The sequence below is a fragment of the Mus caroli genome, unplaced genomic scaffold, assembly GCF_978045245.1.
Source record: "Mus caroli unplaced genomic scaffold, Mus_caroli_1 scaffold_9, whole genome shotgun sequence".
Taxonomy (NCBI): domain Eukaryota; kingdom Metazoa; phylum Chordata; class Mammalia; order Rodentia; family Muridae; genus Mus; species Mus caroli.
Window position 1 is genome coordinate 37,233,133 of NW_028227264.1, and position 22,339 is coordinate 37,255,471.

Sequence of the window (22,339 nt, forward strand, 5' to 3'; positions counted from 1 at the left end):
CGGGCTACTATGAGCTGTGGGTCGCATATTCGACAGGCTCATACACTGCATGCCTTGTTCTGGGTCCCTCACAAAGCACCCCTTTAGGGAAAACAAGATGTTCTTTGTAAATAAAAGTTCATGCATTTCAATAATGAAGTCATTTTCTAGTACTGTAGTGAAAGATATTCGCTCCAGCCCTCTGGGTGAGGACTCCACAGAGGAAGAGGAGTGGCCAGTGAAGAGCCACAGGCTATCTCTAGAAAAGGAGAGGAGAACCATCCAGAAATGGACACCCTGCCTCTGGCTCCTGAGGTCATCTAGCCTGCCTCAGGCTCCCTCCCGCCCCTGGAATCCTTTTTCCACCCACTTTCCTGTACACTAGTGGGGGCCACATACAAATCTATATAAATATAGATCAGACATCCGGCGCCTTGGCTGCGTAAATAAGGGATGTGGGGAAGCAATCAGGAACGCTGAATATTCATTTTGAGTCCTTGGAGAGACTCCAAACTGCGAGGGGGAGGGGGAGGCAGCGTCTAGGAAAGGCCTGACCTCGGGGTCTGAAAGCCAACTTGAAGTGGGAGGGCCTGGAAGGGGAAGGTGGAAAGGGAGTGGTGAGAATGAGTGTGGGAAGGAAGCCAGAGCCGCGCGCCGACCTCAGTCCCAGCCGCCAGGGAGAGGAGGTGGCCAGGAGCGCTCGCCCGGCTCATGCCAGTCCCGTTCCCCTGCCTTTTTGATGTTCGCTCCATCCATCTGTAGGTCCCAGAACCCAAGTCTCAGGAGCGGCGGGAGACCGGAGACAAAGTGAGAGAGGTGGATGGAAGCGAAAGACAAGCAGGAGAGAGAGAAGAAACCACGCTGACTCTCACTCCCTCTTCTTTAGTACAACAAAGTTGCAACTTGGGCTCCTGGATCTAAATACTGCAGGTCCAGAGAAGACAAAACATCAGGCATCACTGCATCTCTTAGGGGGTACCCATCAAGACCCCCAGGTCCTTCACTCCAGGAAGGACCCTGTTGAATATCTGCAGAGAGATGGCTTGGAGCACAGCTTGGTGCTCAGTCCTGGCCCTGTGGCTCCTCTGGGGTGCTGTCTGCTCCAATGCAGCGTCAGGGGACGGCAATGCGTTTCCTTTTGACTTCGAGGGGAGCGCAGTGGTCGGCAGGCAAGACCCATCGGAGACTAGCGACTCAGGCGTGACACTGGGAAGCCTGCTGCCGGCTGCTGAGGTACAGTACCCCCTGCCTTTGCCAACCCGCTCCACACCTGTGTCTACCGTGTCTATGGGCTGGGCCACAATCCTCTTTCTCTCTCCCCATCTTTTTGATAACCTAGGCTTTCATCTGGACTAGGTCTCCTCAGTTGAAATAAAGGGTTCTGTTTTGAAAGTTTGACTTGGATGTCAGTTGAAAGTTGAGGCTTCCAGTGAGAGTACCCTTCATGTCTGCATGGGTCTGTTAGACTACATGAGAAATGTATGCAGTGTGCAGTGGTGGTCTTTTGGTGTGTTCCAATAGTCATTTTGTCAAACCTTGGCACTTACTGTAAGTGCCCCTCTCTGTCTCCCTGCTCCTCTTTGCTGTTTGAACAATGAGAGCAATATCACTAAAAAGACCTATCCTGTCTCAAACTAAACAAAAGGTCTTCTGCAAGGCGGGGATGCTGGGGGTGGGGGTTGTCTGTGAAGGAAGCTGTTAGAAAATTTCAGGGCAGATACCTTAAACAAAAGCAGACCATTCTAATCCAGAAGCAAGATTAAGTCAAGCTCCACTCTCAAAGTAAAGCTGATCAGGATATGCTACTGATCTACTGTTTATTCAGTGAGCTACTGTTTTTATATATCAAGAGACTTTTCAGTTGAGAAATGGCTGAACTGAAGACATTGGAGGAGAAGGCTGAGTCCACAGTAAGTGATTTAAGAGCCTCTGTGCCTGGATTACAGTAGCATGTCCAGGCTGTGGGGGATGCGAAGAAGGAGGAAAATGAAGTCACCTAAGTTCATGGGAAAGGAAAGATCAACTGACCTAACACCACACATGTACACCACACACACACACACATACACACACACCACACTCACACCACATACCATACAACACACAACACACATACACACAGCAAACATATAACACACACAAATATACATACACACCACACACACCACACTCACACAACATACACACATACACACCACTCCACATACCACACATACACACCACATACCATAGAACACACATACACACAGCAAACATATAATACACAAATATACATACACACCACACACACATACCACACTCACACCACATACACACCACATACATACACACCACTCCACATACCACACAGCACACACATACACACACCACACACACATGCACACACTAATATACCCATGTCTATAGCAATCATACAGGTAAAGTTGTGATGCAAGCTGATAATCGTGCTAAAAGTCACTGAAGTCTCAACTGTTGCTCCTAATTCTACCTTCTGGTAATATAACTACAGCTGTTATTGTTGATTAAAAATAAAATGCAAGATGATCCTGAAGTAAAAGTCCTAGTGGTGCTTCCTCAAAAGGGAGGCAGGTGGGTAGAACCAGGGTGTACCAGTCTCTCGTTTCAGTGCATAGGGTCTACCTAAGGCTCTATTTTGAAAGGGGCTTCTGATCACACCCAGTCACTGGGGACAGGTCAGAGCAGCCAAACTCCATCCATCAATGGAGAGGAATTGCCTCTCTGCATGCTTGGAACAAACCCAGGCAACATTATCTCCACACCTGTTGCTTCCAGCAGGGAAAGTCCCTGAATGAAATGCTTGCCATAAGGACAGAATTGATATTGAGTATAATTCAATTAAACTTGAATTGCAGATAAAAAATAAATAATTTTTTATCGTGTCCCAACTGTATGCTGGGTTTTTTTTCCAGTATTCATCTTAATTCAACTTATCTAGGCATTCTGTATTTGAATATGTTAAAGCTAAAGAGATGATCATATCATGCATAGTGATTTTTTTCTGTATTTGCAACTCATAATAATTATTTGAATGTTAGAGGACCTTAAAGTTAATATTGAGTCTATGAGCAATTTCTCATACAAGCATATGTCCAGGGCAACGTTAGCAAAGCATTTTAGAGGGCAGACGTGCTAAACATGCTTAAAGCGCAAGCATCTTGACTTTAACCAACTTGCTGATGAAAGAAACAAAACTAAATCCTCGAGGCTTAGGGAAATCATTGATAGCTATTTTAAACTTTATGTTGTTGCCGTGGCGAAGGTATTGCAGTGTCTGACATAGGTAGAAGTGATTGAACATGCTGAGTTATTACCATAAATGGGTAACATTATTTTTTAAAAATCCATATTTGGTGCTATTTCTATCTTACTTAATGTTTGTTAATATTGGATCTATGTTTGTCTATATTCTTCCAATCAGAAAGACTGTCCCATAGTATGTTAACTGTGCAATACTGTCAGCGTTTACTAGGTGTGCTAGTTGAGGAATTTAGGGAAGAGAGAGAAGATACCCAGCATCACAGGGAGGGTCCCAGCAGCCGGGGTGGAACACCGCAATTACGCTTCCCAAGGGTAGTTTCACATAACGCCCAGCTTGCCTGTGGTCCCAGGATGATCCCAGTGCCCTGCCAGCAGGTTTCCCATGCTCTTTATAGCCAGTAAGCAGATCTTAAATCAAATACATTCCAGAGACTTAATAACATGGCACAACTACTTGACTGGGTTGGGTCAGGAAACCGTATTTACATAAAACAGAATACGGTCACATTATTCATAGGAAGGGTTCAAAATGTGGGTGGGAGGGTGCTCTAAAAATATTTCCACTTTATTTGAGTTGGATTTATATGAATGGTCACTCTTCAACCAACTCTCCAAAAGAAGGAAAAAAAAAAAAAAAAAAACCTAAGGCAAGCATGGGTCAGTGGGAGGAGCTTGGCAGAAATCCCCTAATGCTTTTCCCCCAGTTCCCCTGTCACTGGATGCTTGTCCTAAGGAGGCAGGGTCTCTGACCCACAGTAGTGCTCAGTGTGAGCTGGGAGCAAATGTGAATGAAAATTTAACACAATGAAAGGAGAGACAAGGCTGGCAGGCCAAGAAGGAAGGGCCCACCTTTGGAAAAAGACTTTCCCATAGGATGGAAAGAATGTGAAAGAGACACGCCCAAAGAGAACTCTACATCTTACTTGATGATTTTCCTACCTCCTGCTTCTTGACAAGCAATTTACTGAGTCCACTCCTGCCAAGCCCATGGTGACAGCAGCGATTTTTAGTAGGCAAGGGCAGGCAAGAGGGAGACTAGGAGTTTCAGAAGGAACCTTCAGTATCCTGACAAGACTTTAAAGAAAGAGAGGCTACTCACTTTGTCAAGTGCACCGTAGCAAGTAATAACTAAGTTTAAGTTGTGTGTGTGTGTGTGTGTGTGTATGAGTGTGGGGGGAGAGTACATGTATGAGTGTCTAAGTGTGTGAGAATATGTGAGTGTGTATGAGTATATGACAGTGTGAAAGAGTGTGTGAGTATGCATGTGTGAGAGTGTGTGTGAGTGTGTATATGACTGAGTGCATGTATGAGTATGTGCATGTGAGTGAGTGTGTGTGTGTGTGTGCAAAAGTGTGTATGTGTTATGAGAGTGTATGTGAGTATGTGTATGTGTGAGTATGTTTATGTTTTGGGTAATATATTGGCTCAGAGCTTTCTCTGCTTCACAATAGGGCTGTTACAATTTCTAAAAATAATAAAACACAGGCAGGGCAATCTTCATGTATAGATTTTGTTGAAATGATCTGAATCCAGCTAAAGTTTTCGTGACTAACACAGAAGTACAGGGAACCAGAAGGAAGGAAGGAATGGAGAGAGAGTGACACCAGGGAATCAGTATCAAAGTATCCTTGAGGAAAGAGATTTTTGTTTACTGAGACATTGGGCAGGAGTCCACCAAGGTTGAGAACACTGGGCTAGCAGTGGAAGTTAGATGGAGGCCAGGCAAAGGCATTGAGAAATGTGGGGCAAAGGAGGAATGCTGGGAGAGCCAAGCAGGAGTGGGTAGAGCTGAGCTTTATCCTTATTACTGGTTTTGATAAATGAGAATAAGAGAAATTGATCATAAAGGTGAGGAACTTCCCTGAGAGGAGAATGAAAGACTTCATGGCCTAACCTGAGTGGGGTTTACTGTTAATATTACCAGGCTAACTTCCCTCCAAAAATGCCATTGCTTCATAAGCCCATGGCCATCCCACTCTGGACGAACTGACTTGCTTAAAGAAGCACTACAGAAGACTAACTCTGAGGGACTTTCCCTCTATTCTTCTCAGTGTTGACGTGTGGTCCCATGCCTGAACACATTGTTAGGCTCCCTGCCATTGAAGGGTTGCAGAATGTTTACGGAAAGTCTCTATCTCTTTCACTATCTGCTTTCCTTTCCTTATCTCAGCCCTTGCCTTGAAAAAGACTATGCAGACAGTAAGTCTTCCAGCCACCAACCCCGGGCAGCCATCCTGGACTGCAGTGCCAGTGCTAGATTAGGCCTTTGGAACCTACACTTTCATTCACACAACAAGCACATTAGAGACTTACCGTGGACAGAAAAAATGTACAGGTACCAAGAGGGATTAAAAGAAAATAAAGAATAGAGTTTTACCATCACATTCAAGTAGTAAGCAATCTGACAGAAAATAATACACCAAGCACTGTCCAAAGCAGAACAGACTGATGCTCTTTAAGTATGGCTATGAGCTAAGTACCATGGAGAAAATGAGGTAGACCAGGAAGACATGACATTCTACTTGCCAACAGCAAAGATTTTATACAGCTTACTTTAGAAAGACTGGGATGTTGTAGCAGTGGCATAATTAACACTACCTAAGACACTTCCTGACACCTCCATGATAAGTCAGTAGAACTCTACAGTTATCATCTCAATTCACAAACTTGGAAATAGGTAGAAAGGCAGCTGTCTGAACCGCCAGGTATGAAGTGACTCCCTTGGGGAGGTGTTTACCTGTAAAGGCAACTTGACTGTGCAGGAATATCTAGAAAGTATATGGAACCATCCATAGGGACCATTTTTATTAAAATTTTGGGAGCCTTTCTTTTTTAAGTGAAGAAGTATAAGATGTCATGCAAAGCGCCATTCAGTGCTACTGGCAGAGTCTATAAGCTGCATAAACTGTTAAGACAACTGAAGACTTGGGCAACACCCCTTCCTTGCATTGCTGAGTAAATTTTTTCTTCCTTATCTTTTATTCTGGGGGTTGGGGTGGCATGTATGTGCCTTGGTGATTGAATGGTGGTCAGAAGACAATATGTAGGAGTCTTCAAAGTTCATTTACACTGTAGGTGTGTCAGAATTGCTGCTGTTAAGATTCCCATTCATATATAATATATAATTACATATATATATAATATTATATATAATGTACACACACACATATATATATATACATATATACATATATATGTATATATGTATATATATACATATATACATATATATATGTATATATGTATATATATATATATACACACACATGGATGTATATGTACAGAACATTTATTTGTTAAACACTCATACAAACAGATGTGGTTTCTTCCTTTTGGGTATTGGAACAATATTGTTATAAGCATGATGTATAAGTACCTGGCTTTGAGTCCCTGTTTTCAGTTCTTTTGAGTACATATCCAGAAGTAGAATTGCTGGATCCTGTGACCCAAAGGAATTCTTAAAACTCAGATTATTGCAGAAGCCATGCAAAAAAAATTATCTAAGGGGAGCCAGGGAAGGAGGAAGAGTAACTTGGGGATGACTAGCTATAAACGACAGGAGACTGTGCTCCAGAGTGGAGCTCTGTCTTGCTAGCTCTTCTGGAACTTGTTTGTCTGTTTTTTGAAAGAAGACAGGCAAGGTGTGGTGGTGTTTACTTTTAATCCCAGTACCTAGAAGGCAGAGGCAGGCAAATCTCAGAGTTTGAGGCAAACCTCGTCTACAGAGTGGGTTTAGGGACAGCCAGGACTACACAGAAACCCTGTCTCAAAAAAATAAAAAATAAAAAAATTAAAAAATAATAACTAAATAAATAAATAAATAAGACAGAATCTGGATTCTTAACTGAAATTGATGACAATATTAAAATTTCTCTTAAGCAAGTATATCCAAAGGACAAGTTTAGTCTAAGGGCAATTTACTTGCTATCCCTACCATATTTGAAATTCACCTTTCATCAGAGTCAGACTGTGGGCATGTGACCAGACAGATGTGTGAATAAGTGCCCAAACTTTCAGCAGGGTGACTTTGAACAGATTAGCTCATTTTAGGGACTGTATTTTTTATTATAAAATTAAAAAAAAAACATTTTGGCTTACAAGACTGATGTGCTATTGCATGTAGATGTGTATGTCTGTCTGCAGGCTTTATTAGAGAGTGCGCCCCAGCCTCCCCTCCCCTCAACCTCCCCATCCCTCAGGCCCCCTCCCCTCAGACTCCCCATCCCTCAGCCTCCCCTTCCTTCAGGCTTCCCTCCCTTCAGCCTCCCCTCCTCTCAGCCTCTCCTCCCCCCAACCTCCCCTCCCCTCAGCCTCCCCTCCCCTCTCAGCTCCTTTCTTCCCTGTGACTTCAGTGAAGCACAGGCACGGCTTGCTTAGGGTATTGACAAACTTTGTCACCTAAATCTTTAATAATTTTGTAAATTTCATTTTGTCTGCATAGTTCCTAGTTGTGCAACCCAAGAGTAGAGCGACTAGAGTGTCTCTTATAATCATTCCCTAATAGTTTTCAAATGGTTTTTACAGGAAATACGGTATCTGAGTAGCTGAGAAAAATGATGTGTTTTTCTGAATCTCTAGAAAGGCCAAATAGCAGCAACAACAAAGCCAAGCAAAAAAGTATGAGATTGAGGGAAAGAAATTAAGTCGTGGGAAAAACGAAAGGACAAATCCACAGATGTTCAAATCTGACTTGTTGTTTGTGATGTGCATGAGGCCAGGGAAAGCCTGCTTGCTTATAACAATCACAAAAATATGATGGCGGCCAGATATAACTTTGAGACATTTGAGTTAGAAAACACACATCCAATTTTTGGCACATGCTTTGAGTGCCAAAATTAGTATTTCTAAATAATTATTAATTTTCTAGCATAGGAGACCTGTGAGTTCATTAAGAGATAATGACCACAGACGGATATTTAAATACTCTCCTGGGTTTCACAAGAGCAGCCTGCTACTTTCAACTGTGTTTTCTCTTTTGCTCCTGGTGTGGTAAAGTTAAATTCTGGGAAACGGCTTACTAAAGGGAAGTTTAACCACAGATGTTTGTAATTCCAACTTGAGTTTCCCATCAAAGTCCTAATGAAATTCAGCTGCAGGCAGCCTGCCTCTGAGGATCTCTGCCTTTTTGTCATGAGAAACTTTGGGGGAGCAACATTCCGGAGACCAAATGGTAGTGGGAAATTTTCCATATTCAAACCCAAATACTCTGCATAAAGAAAAACGCATCGGAAGCTGCTTCCTTTTTAATAACAAGAGAAAAGTGGATGTGCTTAAAAATAATCATAATATCCAAAGGCCCCTCTTCTTACTTCCAAGGTTGTTTAAAGCTTGTATTTCATGAAAGTTAGAGATCTCGTGTGTGTGTGTGTGTGTGTGTGTGGTGTGTGTGTGTGTGTGCGTGTGGTGTGTGTGTGTGTGTGTGTGTGCGTGTGGTGTGTGTGTATGTGTGTGTGTGTGGTGTGTGTGTGTATGTGTGTGTGAAAGAAGAGCAGTAGCTAGTGTGATAAATCCCCGAAAACTGCTAGGTGTGAGCAACCTAGAACACACGTTAGTACAAATTTCCTGTAGCCTACAATGGAAACCTTTGCTGTAGCCTACAGCTAGAAGATCTCCTCGGTACAGACTTTGTGTGATTATATTTATGGTGAAATTATGGAGTAATATCATTCATTGCCTTGAAGAATACCGGAGACTCTGGGCATCTAAAATGTGTTCCGCAGAGCTTGCCTTGAGGATATGATAGCCACATGGAGCAGTGTGGTCTGTACTGAGTACACCACAGTGCAGAGAACAGGACTGAAGTATTCTCTAAACACCAAGGTTAGCCCGAAAGACTGAATATCATAGGAGCTAGAAGCAAGAGACACAGTGAGCAATCCTTACAACCTTAGTTACCAGAACTGGAGAACTGCCTAGAATCTTCAAATAAAAATATCAAAATGGCTGCAATGGTGCTCAAAAGAGAGAGAAAAAAAATTTTTCCTTAGTATGTGATACCACAGCACAAATCCCACATCTCTGTCTTTTTGTTGTTGTTACTGTTTTTTAGCTGGTTTCTTTTTAAAAAACAACAACAACAACAATAAAAAAAAAAAAAAACTACTTACTTACTTCCTGAAGTGTATGTGTCTGTGTATGTGAGAGCTTGTGTGTTCCACGTGCCTGCAGGAAGGATCCTATGGAGCAGAAGAGAGCATTAGATCTTCTGGAACTGGAGTCACAGACAGTTGTGAGCTGTCATGTGGGTGCTAGGAATCGAACCTGGGTCCTCTAGAAAGGCAGCTACTGTTCTTAACCCCTGAGCCATCTCTCAAGTCCCCTACCCCACCCCTACTCTCTATTGTCCCCACCCTCGCACATGCACGTGCACATATACACACATACATCACACATCTCAATCTTAAAATGTGACAAGCCTATCCTGTAGCAAGTTACTCTATGATTCTTTTTAAGCTTCATGATGTGTGTGCTGACCCTTGAGAAGAGTGACATACTTTGGCCACCGAGTACACCCTAATGCCACCTCTCTTCCTGCTGATCTGCCACAAATCTTAGTAGCCACAGGTTGTTTTCTGTCAATCCCCAGGCTACAGATGAGATGCTATATACCTGATATTTGAAGACTGATGGAGTCTCATTGCTTGAATGTGAATGTTTCGCTGTAGTGCATAAATAATTTCTTTAGTCTATTGTCTCCCCTGGGTCTTGTTGTCCACCACAATCAATGCTAACAGACACTCCAATTTTCACTCATAAAGAGACAAACTCTGGAGCCTTTATTGCAGCACAGAAGTCAGCATAAAAGAGACCTGCTTAAGGTTGAAACCTGTCTGAAACCCAGTGGGAAGTTATCCTTGAATTCAAAACCTACTGTGCCCTGAACTGTAAAGCCAAAGACAGCAACAAATGCTTGATACTAGAAAGGAATTTTAGAGACCCATTCCTCTCACAGAAGAGTTAAGCTGGGCAGAGGGAATCGGGGACACTCACTTGAGACAGCTCAAGGAACTGTGTCTTCTGGCCCTGCCTTGGCTTCACCCCAGTTGCTTGGGTGGACTTAGTCACCTTCAGCATTAAAACAAGAGCTCATGGCCATACTCTGACATTATATGGAGGAATTTATTTACTTCGCTGTACTATTATTCACTTTCATCTTTATTGCTTCTTTTTGCCCTTGCCCTGAATCCCCCCTCAGAGAGGCTTGGGGTGCTAGGTAAACTTGAACTACCAGTATAGACTAACCATGATGGTTCTTCACTCCATCACTAATAAACACACCACTCTTGGAAGATTAAGGAACATGAACAAGTGGCTTTATCTCCTGTGACCCAAGTTTCTTTATTCAGAAAAAGGACAGAGGAAGAAGAAGATGGCATAATTGTAGTTGATGATGCTCCTTCTAATGGCATATCTTAACAGATGTACACCACTCTATCAGGCGTAAGGAACAAAATCATAGCTGTTATCCCTTAAAACCCCAAGATCTTAAAAATCCAGAGAGTATGGAAAACAAAGGGCCTTCGCCTGGAAGAAGGAACAAGAAACATTTTAATGGAGTACTTTTCCCAGCTTCACATCACCTTTTGTGAGTGAGGCTGGGGGATAGCTACAAGTAAGGGCATGGGCCAAGCACAGACACGAGCCTTCCATAATGACATACGAAGGAAGTGTCTCAGATGCCCCCATGAGCTGAAGATGCCCCCATGCATACAAGTCCATGTATGCCCTCCTGTGTTCGATAAATCCTATGCTAGGGTTTCTAGATGTCCCCACCTCCTCTACTCAGACCCCTTAGGATGAAATGAAATATGATGCCACAAAAAGAGAGCACACATCCATACCTAAGTGCCAGTTCCCTCAGTGGAAACAGTAGGGTAAACAAGCAACAGCTTGATGCATTATAAATATCAAACAAAACCACCTCACTATATATACCATGCACCGAAGAGTTGTCCACTACTAGAAAAAAAATTAAAGCTTGCTCTAGATTCAGCAGGTCACATTTGGAAACAAATGTGTTCTCGGAACTTTCTGGAAGTCAGACTTATGTGAAGAAGTTTGTTTTGGTAAATGGCTGATGATTGCTGGCTGTATGACAGCAGGGTCTAAAAGACTGATTGCTCCTTGAGCATGGTGCAGAGGGGCAGTATCCATGCCACCTGAGCACAGGCTAGCAAAGCAGACCATCAGAACGAGAGTCCACCTTCTCATCCAGCCAATGTCCTCATTAATACATTGAAATACAGGAAATACTAACCTCTAAAATATAGCCATATTTGAATATTTATAGACAGAGAGAGGTGGGGGCCTATAGATCTAGAAAGGGGAAACTTTAATATATATATATATATATATATATATATATATATATATATATAATTAGGAGGAAGAGAGCAGAGATATTAAAACCCAATCATCGCTGGGTGAATATCAATGATCAGATAGTAGAGCCTTGCTCAAGAAAACATAACTCTAAAGTAGAAAAACAGTGAAGATGGCTGCTTTGAGGAGCCAGAAGATGTTGCCACCTCCTGGAAACATAGCCTCACCTATGGGCATTTGGAACTGGCTTTAGATAAAGGTACAAAATGATGTGGGGGGATTTTCTGCTCCCATCTTCATCTTTCCAGTATCCATGACTATACAGAGATGGGATAGCTAAAAAGTGTGTCCCTGAGGGAATGACGGGAAGAGGCAGCCAGAGAAGAATTTACTTGGGAAATCTGCTGGAATATAGACTGTCACTTTGATTCTTTGAGAAATAGTGCAGCTGTGATGCTTTTTCTTCATAGCAAGGACATCATCCCAACTCAGACAAGTTTCTATGGAATAAAGAGTGTCCTGAGCTAGGAAGACAATGTCACCAGATGCATAAAAACTAATTGCCTAAAGTGAAAACTGTCCAGGCAATTAATTCCTTGCTGAGGTTTCTAGCATGTCCGAGAACTCCAAGGAAGCAAGCACCATTTGAGTTCCCACATGTCTCCTGTATCAAACAGGCATCCTCATTCTCCCTACAGGCTCCAGGTCTCCTTGACCTTGCTTCAGACCTGAGGCAGCATGTTATTATGTAAGGGACACTTGTGTCCCATCCTGTGTGGTCGCTCATTAGCTGAGTTCTATGGTCTTTGTAGCTTTCATTGCTGAAGACTTGATTAGTACTCTGGGTCCTGTTACTGTCCTGAGCACTTTGTTTGTCTCCTTGCTTTATTCCCCTTAACACCTCTGAGGAAGGCATTCATATTAGACCTAGCTAGGTCATAGCTAAGTGTTCTGCTTCCAAGCTCTTAATATTCTCATTATAATATCATCTAGTAGCTGTCTCCAAACTTTAAACTCAGCTAAGAAAGGTCCCCATTATCACCTGGAATGACAGTGATCATCAGTTTGTAAAGAGCATTTAAATCAGTAGGATGGTCACACTTTTACCTTTGTAAAGTTATACAGTTACAAAACAAACTGTCTTGATCGGTAATAATGGAACAGGATGTTCCTCTCTTGGAAATGAGAGGAATAATTGCTGAAGTAATTTCTGAATGTGAACAGACTCATGTCCCCAGCTTTGCTGAGCATTCAGAGCATTCCAGAGTGGACCCATGATTCAAAACTATGACAAGAGAATGAGGAAACAACCTGAGCTGCCTCTGGGGAAATGATCGACACATCAGTCAGCTGGGAAACTGAGCTGAAGTCTTAGACACCACCTGCTTACTCACATTTCCAGAAAGGCAGTCACAACAAAAAGGATTCAACTCATAATGAAAAACAACAACAACAACAAACCAACCTAGCTCCTTTCCTAGAAAGAGCCAAGTGCTGTAGAATACACATTGTCTGAGAGAAGGGTATAAGGAGCAACAGCCTAATGTAGAAATTTACCCAAAGCATGCCTAGTTAGGTCTGAACAGATTCAGGTAGTCCCTCTGGGACTAGTACAGTAGCTGGGGCAGAAGTCATCAGGGACATCCATCCATCCCTTGTGACCTAGACAGGGACATCTTTGTGCTGGTGATCTTTAGACTTTTCAATTCCAGGGACCTTTACCCCCTCTCTTTCCTCTCTAACCTCACGTTTTCCATTATTTCACCCAATGTGTTCATCAGCTAAGATTGACATAACAAGATACCCCCGATGAGGTGACTTAAACAACAGAAATATACTTTTTCCAGTGTTTTGGAGGCTGAAGCCAAAGAGCTGTCAGGGTTGTAGGGGTAGGCCCTTTTCTGGCTGGTAGAAGGCTACACTCACACATTTCCTGAAACCTTCCTTCTGTGCATCTCTGGTGTCTTTAGAAGAACACACCAGTCACGTCACATGAAGGCCCTGCCCATGTGACCGCAATTAAGCTTTATTATCTTCCCATGGGCCTCAGCTTCTAATACAGTCAAACTGTGAACTAGAGCATCTAAGTGGCTAAATTTTGAGAGGTTTGATTCAACCCACAGTATCAGCTAAACAAAATAGTCAGCAATATTTAATGAGATAATCCATAATTGCATAAGCTATGTGGCTTTCAATTTGGAACTTTAAGGTTTGTGGGGAAAGATGCTCATGACCAGGTGAGTGGATAAGAGGGAGAGTAATAGTCTCAGTTGGTTAAACTAGACAACAGGGAGTCATTGAAGGTTTCATTATAGAACAAAGAGAAATGCAATGAAGGCTGTGTTCTGTAAACCTTAATCTGGGACAGGGATGGATTGAGAAGAGTAACAGACAGCCCAGAATCTCGGTAACATGTGCTGTTGCATTGATGACTGTCTAGGAAAGAATAAAACATTCTACGTTTGCATAGCAGACATCGTCTAGAAAGGAGAAATCAGAGACTAGGGTCACTGGCAAGGTTTTACCAGGACGGCTTGTCCCATGTTTGTAGAGCAAGGATGAGGGAGAAGGCAACAGTACTGCTGATCTTTACAAAAATGTATTTAATCATGGGGGTGGATTGTATATGGGGACCTTTTAACATTAGTCTCACTAAATCAATAGCTGTAAGTTGAGTCATCACGGGAATACCCCTGGTTCTGTAGCATTGTACATGAATTCCTCACAGAGCTTTACTGTTTGTTTTAATGGGGCTTCTCTGTTCTAGTGTGTTTGAAAACTACTATACAGAGGCCTAGGAAGTTGACATTATAAACCACAACAGCTCCCAAAGTGTCACTGAAATCCATCTTCCTGGCAAATCCCAGCAGGACATACACCTGCCTCCAGTCAGTACTAGCGGTTGGCTTTGCAGAATTGCGGATGTTCTGAGCACCTCTGAGCTTAAGTCTTAACAATTGGTGCCCTCAAGAGAGACATTTTTATGCTTCCTCTTCTTGTCTGATGATATTTTTGGCCCTTTCCTAGGAAATTCCTCTTTTGTCTCAGTCATTACCTGGGTGGGATCGCTGAGAAAAACAACAAAGGAATTTTGGGAAGAGGGTGGGTGGTGACAGGCAGATTCGGAGTCATTATCTCTTGGTCTTCCTAGCAATACCCAGATGTTTTGTTAAGGTTTTCATTTTCTAAGCTATTATTCTATCACGAGAGTCAGCATTTTATCTTAAAATATAAACACACTTTTAATGTAAAGCAGGTGGTTTGTTAACTCTACACAGCACTAAAAAGGTCTCAGTCTTGCTGCCTCTAAAAGAATATGACACTTCATGTGTTGTCCAAGAGCAGAGGAGGAGGAAGAGGAGGAGGAGGAGAGAAGAGCATCTAAAATTCTATGTTGTTTGTCACTTACTTTACACAGTGCCCCCAAGGTTCATTGCAGAGCCTTTTAAATGTTGCTTTATGACTTATATTCAGAACACCTAAGAATAATGAATTGTCTAGCAAATTCCTGTGTCTCTTGCAGAGTTCAGCTTTTTGAAAGTTATTAACATTGTTTTGTGGAACTCCTAACCATGGGAGTGGGGATGTCTGTGACTCTTCCTCCAGACCTTAGGACCCTTTTCCTCCTACGGGGTTGCCTCTCCCAGCCCTGATGTGAGGGTTTGTGCCTAGTCTTGTTATAATTTGTTATTCAGTGTTCCATTGATAGCCTTGGGAGGCCTGCTCTTTTCTGAAGAAAAAAATGAATGAGTGGATATGGGGAGAGGGGGTTGGGAGGAGTGGAAAGAGGGGAAACTGGTCAGGATGTATTATATGAGAGAAGAATTTTTTTAAAGTTATTGACATTGAAAAAATATTATTCACAACTTCCAAGCAAAGGAATTTCGAACAAATAACTCCATTGAGAAGTGACAATACTTACAAAGCTTCATTGTTTATAATGTGTTTTCCAATATATTTCCAGCTTTAATCTTCATAACTGTCTTACAAGCCAGGCCACTTGTTGCTAATCTATTTTTGAAACATGATGCTATCTACCAGGTAACCCTTCCGAAGTAGCAGGAAGTTTCACAGCATTCCAGACAGTGGGGAACCATTGTTCCTCTATCGTTGAAGAGGAAGATATTGGTGCCAGAGTTTGAGTCAGTTTTCCAAGGTCCCCCAGAGAGTCTTTGGAATGGGAACCACAGCCAAGTTCCTTGCTTTAGAGGTAGCCTGCTCCCATCCTATATCAAGGGTTTGTTTGTTTGATATGCTAGGCATTAAGCCCAGAACCTTGTACTTGCTAGGCAAGTGTTCTACTGCTGAGTTCTATCTCAACCTCCTATTGTATCACTCAGCATGGAACAAACAAGGGCAGGGGACAAGCATTGCCTGGAGATGACTGTGTTGGACCATCCAGTGAGTTGTATCATATTAAAACAAATTCATTACCTTCTTGCTAAGTCTTACATAGCTATTTACGGCATAGAACTGATTTAGTTACTTAAACATTTGAAGTCTGGGAGCCTGAAGAGATGCCTTTGTGGGTAATAGCACTTGCTACACAAGTGCAAGGACCTGGGTATGAATATCTAGTCCTCCCATTAAAAGCCAGGCATAGCTGCATGCATCACAGATGTAACCCTAACACTGTGAAGGATGAGGCAGGAGGATCACTGGGGCTCACTGGCTGCCAGGTAGTTCCAGGTTCAGCGAGAGACTCCATTTCAGGGACTAGGGTAAATAGTGACAGAGTAAGACACATGATGTCCTCTCACCCATACATATACGTGCACAGGCGTGCACGTATGTGCACACTCACACATACACAGATCACACATGTACACATTAGATGCTCTCTCAGCTTTGAGTCTTTATATTTACCTTAATTTTGAATTTAATTTATATTGACAATAACCACCCACTCTCTTTCATTTTAGAGATTTTAGCCATGGCTTCATACAACTGTCAGCCCCCTAAAATTCACTCTCCACACTTATAATTACAAATTAAACGTTCAAGTGCAATAAGACTTCAGAATTTCTCGATAACATTTTCTAATGGTCACATAAAAATAAAAGAACAAATCCTCACACTTAAAAAGAAGAAAGACAGATAGATGTATTTAAAAATGAACAATAATCCTTTTGTTGCAAAACAACTGCAGAGATTTTCACATCATTCCCAAAGCACATCACGTCTGGGATTTCCCCTGCAGAGCCTCCTGTCAGGTCTCTGCATGATTTCAGAAACTCCCCTATTATATTGCAAAATAATGGAAATGTGAGAGTTTAATGAAGAAAACCAATGTGTAATAGCTCAAAGATGGTCGGCTCATGCCTGCACCCCACAGTGAGGTACCCAGCCTGCTTCTTAACAACCACTCCATCTCTTCCTTTATTTGGAGAGTTTTTCCACTGTTGGTTTTGAAACTGTCTTCTTCATACTCTGACAGCAAGGACATTAAACATCCATTTCTCCAAAAGGAATTTGACAATCCACAGCAGAAATTGTTGGATTTTGTGATACAATCCAGATTTGACTTATGAACATCAAGAGGTATCACGAGCCGGGCGTGGTGGCGCACACCTTTAATCCCAGCACTTGGGAGGCAGAGGCAGGCAGATTTCTGAGTTCGAGGCCAACCTGGGCTACAGAGTGAGTTCTAGGACAACCAGGGCTACAAAGAGAAACCTTGTCTCAAAAAAAAAAAAAAAGATATCTTGAGCATAATTAAAGACAGATAAAAAACATTACAGACTATTAAGGCAGCCCCTATGCCATCAGAGGGATAGGACAGCCCTAGCCTGGTGACAGCTACCTGGTTCACTTTCAATATGGCAGACACTTCCAGGCCTGGTTCATCCTGAGTCTTTGATATGCAGAAGTGCCTCAGTGTAGCATGTTTATAAGGTGGTATAAATGCAGTAAGGACAGAGTCAAGGTCTTTATGAAGGAAGGTTAATACATTCTCTAAAGTGCTTAAAATCTCTAGGTTCTAACTAAAGGGCTGGACTTTTTCTAGTCTCCCCCAAATATTTATTGTTATTTCAGCAGTCAGAACACATTTCTTTTCTGAGCCTGTTTTCTTAGACATACAGAATATCACATTTTCACTGGAAATGACCCTTTTCTTCCTGCTCTTTTTGCCTGATCTTCCATTCGGTTTTTTTTTTGTTTTGTTTTTTTGGTTTTTTTTTTTTTTTTTTTTTGGAACATTAAGCATTAGATTACATTCTTTTACTTTTCCTTTCCTTTCTTTTCTTTTTTTTCTTTTTTCTTAACGGTAAGGCATTATTATATCATCAAGTTGGCTTACTTAAACCAGTTGAGCTTTTGTTTGCTTACAATCTTTTCTGTTTTAATCTTTCTTTTTTATTATTATTAGATATTTTCTTTATATACATTTCAAATGCTATCCCAAAAGTTCCCTATACCCTCCCCCAACCCTGTTCCCCTACCCATCCACTCCCACTTCTTGGCCCTGGCATTCCCCTGTACTGGGGCATTGTTTTAATCTTTCAACATAACATTGTATTCATAGAGAAAATGTGGGGTTTTTTTCTTCTCCTTGAAGTAAAAAATAAACAGAGATTTCCTTCAAGCATGGTTCAACCATCAAAGAAGTTTATAAATTTCAATAAAGAATAAAGATTTAAATACTATGTCAAAACTTCAAATTAGAACAGTCACCTGCCCTGTGTGAGATCCTTGGAGATTGGACTACAGAGAGCAGAGGACTGAGAACCAAGGAGATCTGGGTCGACCTTTCTTCATGTGCTCCCATGAGTTAGCTCAGTCTTGCAGGACTCAGCCACAAACCAAATGTTTTCTCCATTTCTTCCTCAGCTCAGCTGGATAGAATGAAGGAGGGGAGAAATAAAAATAGTCTCTCTTTAGAGTTAAGTGACATTGTCCCTATTTATAAGTTATAACTTGAAATTTATTGTCCCTTTCGAAATTCCTCTCAAGCCACATAAAAGTGACTCGTGGGATCCTAGTGGCCACAAAAAATTAACAAAGCTTCCAGATCCACCTAACACTTATTCTAGGGATTAGAGGGAGTCTCCACTATTGTCAACAGTGTATGAAGAAAGAGCCATGTGCGATATGGTAAGCCAGAAATTTGTTAAGGAGTTCATACAATTGCTGGCATCCACTTAACCTTTCCAGAACATTCCGACAAGTAAAAGGAGCAAATCCACATGGTACCTTTATTGAGATTGAGTGCCAGAAATGAAAGATGCCAGTTGTGCATAGTGAACAACAGACAGAAACTTAACCTAAAACCTCTCTCCCATATAGGAATAAGGAAGAATTTCTCCTATAATTTTCCAGCCCTTCAGCTTCCGTTTTCTCCTTTTAAAAAATCCCATTCAAATACCATTCCATCCAAAGAATTAGTCCCGACTCCCTCACTTCTGTGTTAGAATCCATCTCTGCCTCTTCCTCATTGTGGCAGGATTTCTCTCTAGCTCCCAATAGTTACATAATTCCCTCCACGCTCCTGTATTGTAGCAAGCGGCAAGCTCAGATACCCCTAGTAAACATGCACAGGGTGGGATGATTCGAGGGTCATCTTCTGACTCCCCACATGGCCCCTGCAAGAGCCTTCAGGGTAACTGGTGCTCAATTCCCTTGTTTACTCATCCTCCATTGTTTGTTGAATGTCTGCTTTGTGCCAAGCCCTCAGCAAAGCCTTAAGTAAACAGTGGCACATGAAACAGAAACACCAAGTGAATAAATGACTATAGCAAACACCAGACACCTAACTGGACCAAGGGCTGCATGTGCGTTCCTTTATAATTCCAAGGGAGACACCAACTCTCAGCCTAATACCAACAGTGAACCATGATGTGGCTTCTCTGAACTGCCCCATCCCAGGATTTCCATACCACAGGAGAGAGAGAAAGCCTTTTAAGCTAAAAGCTTTCTTTCCCACTGTATATGGAAAAATTGACTATGCACTTTCATAGAGAAGGTCTAACTAAGAAATGTTTATATTGGAACAAGCCCCATCTCTAAATCTGGGCTTGTTACTGAATGGTATTTTGTTTCCTTGGATCAGGGAAGGGGTCTGGAAACATCTGTAACTAAAGTATTGTTTTTAAATCAGCATGATTTTCCCCTCGAATAACAGATAACAGAATTCCTTCAAAGCAGTCAGCTCTATCCATGTCCCTCTGCACTGTGCATTACTTTATTGCCATGGAAATGGTAGTACATGGGTGAGGTTGGCAGCACCTTGGGTATTGCCATAGCCTTCTGAGTCTCTTTCTTTTTAATTCACTTTGTGAACTTTACCTTCACCCTTATAAACATCCATCCTACCACAGAAAAGCTGTCCAAATGGCGGTGGTTATTTGGGAGCAAGAATTTCAAAGCTACAGATGACAGTTTATAAAATGATTCTGTAACTACCCCCAAACAACCATCACAGACTATGTGCTACTTGCATGTGTGAACTTGAAAGGAATACAGATTTTCACTGAAAGTCATCTCACTAAAACCTCAAAATGAAATATCCAGAGAAATGAGAAAGAAAGTGTGTGTGTGTGTGTGTGTGTGTGAGAGAGAGAGAGAGAGAGAGAGAGAGAGAGAGAGAAGAAATGCCCTCAAATGTCATGAAAAGGATGAAAGCATTATATAAATGCTTAATGCTCTCCACATCCTAAAATTAATAGAAATGGTTTGTGAACAGCTCAGGGTATAGTTCACATTTTATAAGCAAATATTTAGCATATGTTCAGAGAGTTCTTGTTTTGTTTTTCATTAGCACCACAAATTACAAAAGTAATGTTTGGGGGTGGTTGTGTCTTTCTCTTTCTTCCTCGGAGCAGTTGGCACTGGGTATGTTTATTCTCTTATGAACTGCTTGAAAACGGTCTGTCACCACTCTGTAGTCATTGGACCCTGATCTGAAGGTCCATTCCAATCTTCCGAGCCGTCTTCAAAGTTTGACACACAGCAGACATGTTAAAATGAATCTACTGCTAACATTTTACAAGTAAGAAAGTGAGATAGAATCTTGTAGTTACATGTTTCATATGATTACATGGCTCATAAAATATACCAAAAATAGAATTTAGCATACAATCTTAAATTTGGAAGCAGTCACAAGATCTCTGTGAGACTCACCCTTTCTTGGTGTTGAAGGACAAAGGCATGCATTTTATGACTCTCTCAATTTTCAATGAGGATATTTTATTAGTATAATTTATGGACCATATTTTTCCTGTTGGATGCATCCAGAGATATGTCAAGCTGCCATATATTCTGCCTGACCATCTGCTTCTGGTTCATGAGAGGAAACACCTGCACGCATACCGGTGTCTGTTACACACAGGGCATCCTTTCCCAGGGCCTATTGTCAGATCTTTCAAATGGAACAAGGGAGGTGTCAGATGCACAGCTGGGGGGGTCATGCAATCAGCTTCCCACAAGAGACTCATTCTCTAATGAGAAATCAGAAGTGTTTACTTCACAGTCCATTTGTAGCTGCACACATAAAAACAGTTTAAAATTAAAGAACCAGCTATAAGTGATTATATTTAAGTTAAGAATAGTTGCTGCAAGCCAGGCCAAATAACTACAGAGGACTGACAGGCAGCATTTCCTCTTCGGAGTCAGCTATAAGCTCCCGGAGGGAAGGTGAGTATGTTAATACTGTTTGCTCCACCCAGCACACTTAGCTCAGAAAGATGCCTGGAGAGTAGTATTCAGAGAGGCAGAGTCAAGAAGGTATCCACAAGTTCAAGGCCAGCCAGGTCTACATAGTTTCAAACCATCCAGGATTACAGAGTGAGACCCTGTCTAAAGTCATGGGAGTGCATGCATGAGGCAGGGGGGTGGGGGGTGAGAGGGAGCTAGTGACATGCTGCTGTAAAATAAGGAATTCATGATGCTGACATCTCTGTATAAGTCTGATAGACATGATAAAGTTGATTTTCCTCACAGGTATCTCCTGGAGAGGGAGAGATGAACAGCATGTTTCCTTCTATCTGTCCCTCCATCCACTTTCTCTTCCCCTGTCATTTGGGGGGTTTTGTTATTGTTTTGTTGTTTTGTGTGTATGTATGTTTGGGTTTTTGTTCTGTTTTGTTGTGTTTTATTTTTAACTTTTTTTTTTTTTTTTTTTTAATGAGACAGGGTTTCACTATGTAGCTTTGGCTGACCTAGAACTCTCTAGACCATGCTGGCCTCAAACTTGTAGAGATCTGTCTGCCTCCTGAGGGCAGAGGTTAAAGGTTAAAGGCTAAAAGTATGCACCCCCACCCCTGGCACCATCATTTTCTTTTCCTTCACCATCCTCATCAGGCTACGGTATGGCCAAGTGCAACACCACAAAAGATGATATTGCCTGGTTCTAGGTAAATAGCCTTACCAAAGTAAGGGTCTAGTCTGCTCTGGCCTTCAGTGATTCTGTAAAAACAGGCATAGTCAAGACAGTCACACTCATTAAGTGCCTGTTCTGTGAGGGCACTGAGAGACTGCAGTAACAGATCAAACAACTCCAGTTTCTGCTCTAGAGGAAGTCTGTGTTGTGAGGTAGAATGGCAGTATACCTGTATCTCTGAATATCACTGCTGAGCTGTGTGCCATATAGACATGGAGGGATATAGTTCATGAAGCACTTGCAGTTATAACACACAACCCTTCCAGGCAGGTACAAGAGGAAGGGAAAATACTATGAGTATTTTTCTGAAATTGAAGCAGAAACTGAAGATTAAATTGCATAGGCAAAGTTTCCCAGTGGTAGAACTGAAACTGAAATCCC

At 41.9% G+C, this 22,339-nt stretch overlaps 1 protein-coding gene across 1 annotated transcript in view; it reads left to right on the forward strand.

Moving 5' to 3' along the window:
- Nucleotides 1–581: 581 nt before the first annotated feature.
- Lama4 (laminin subunit alpha 4) overlaps nt 582–22,339 on the forward strand; it is a 146,397-nt gene continuing 124,639 nt past the window's right edge. Inside the window, exon 1 of the mRNA XM_021173805.3 lies at nt 582–1,212. Within this exon, the coding sequence (XP_021029464.1) occupies nt 1,018–1,212 (195 nt within the window). The 5' untranslated portion in view covers nt 582–1,017. The remainder of the gene's footprint in view (nt 1,213–22,339) is intronic.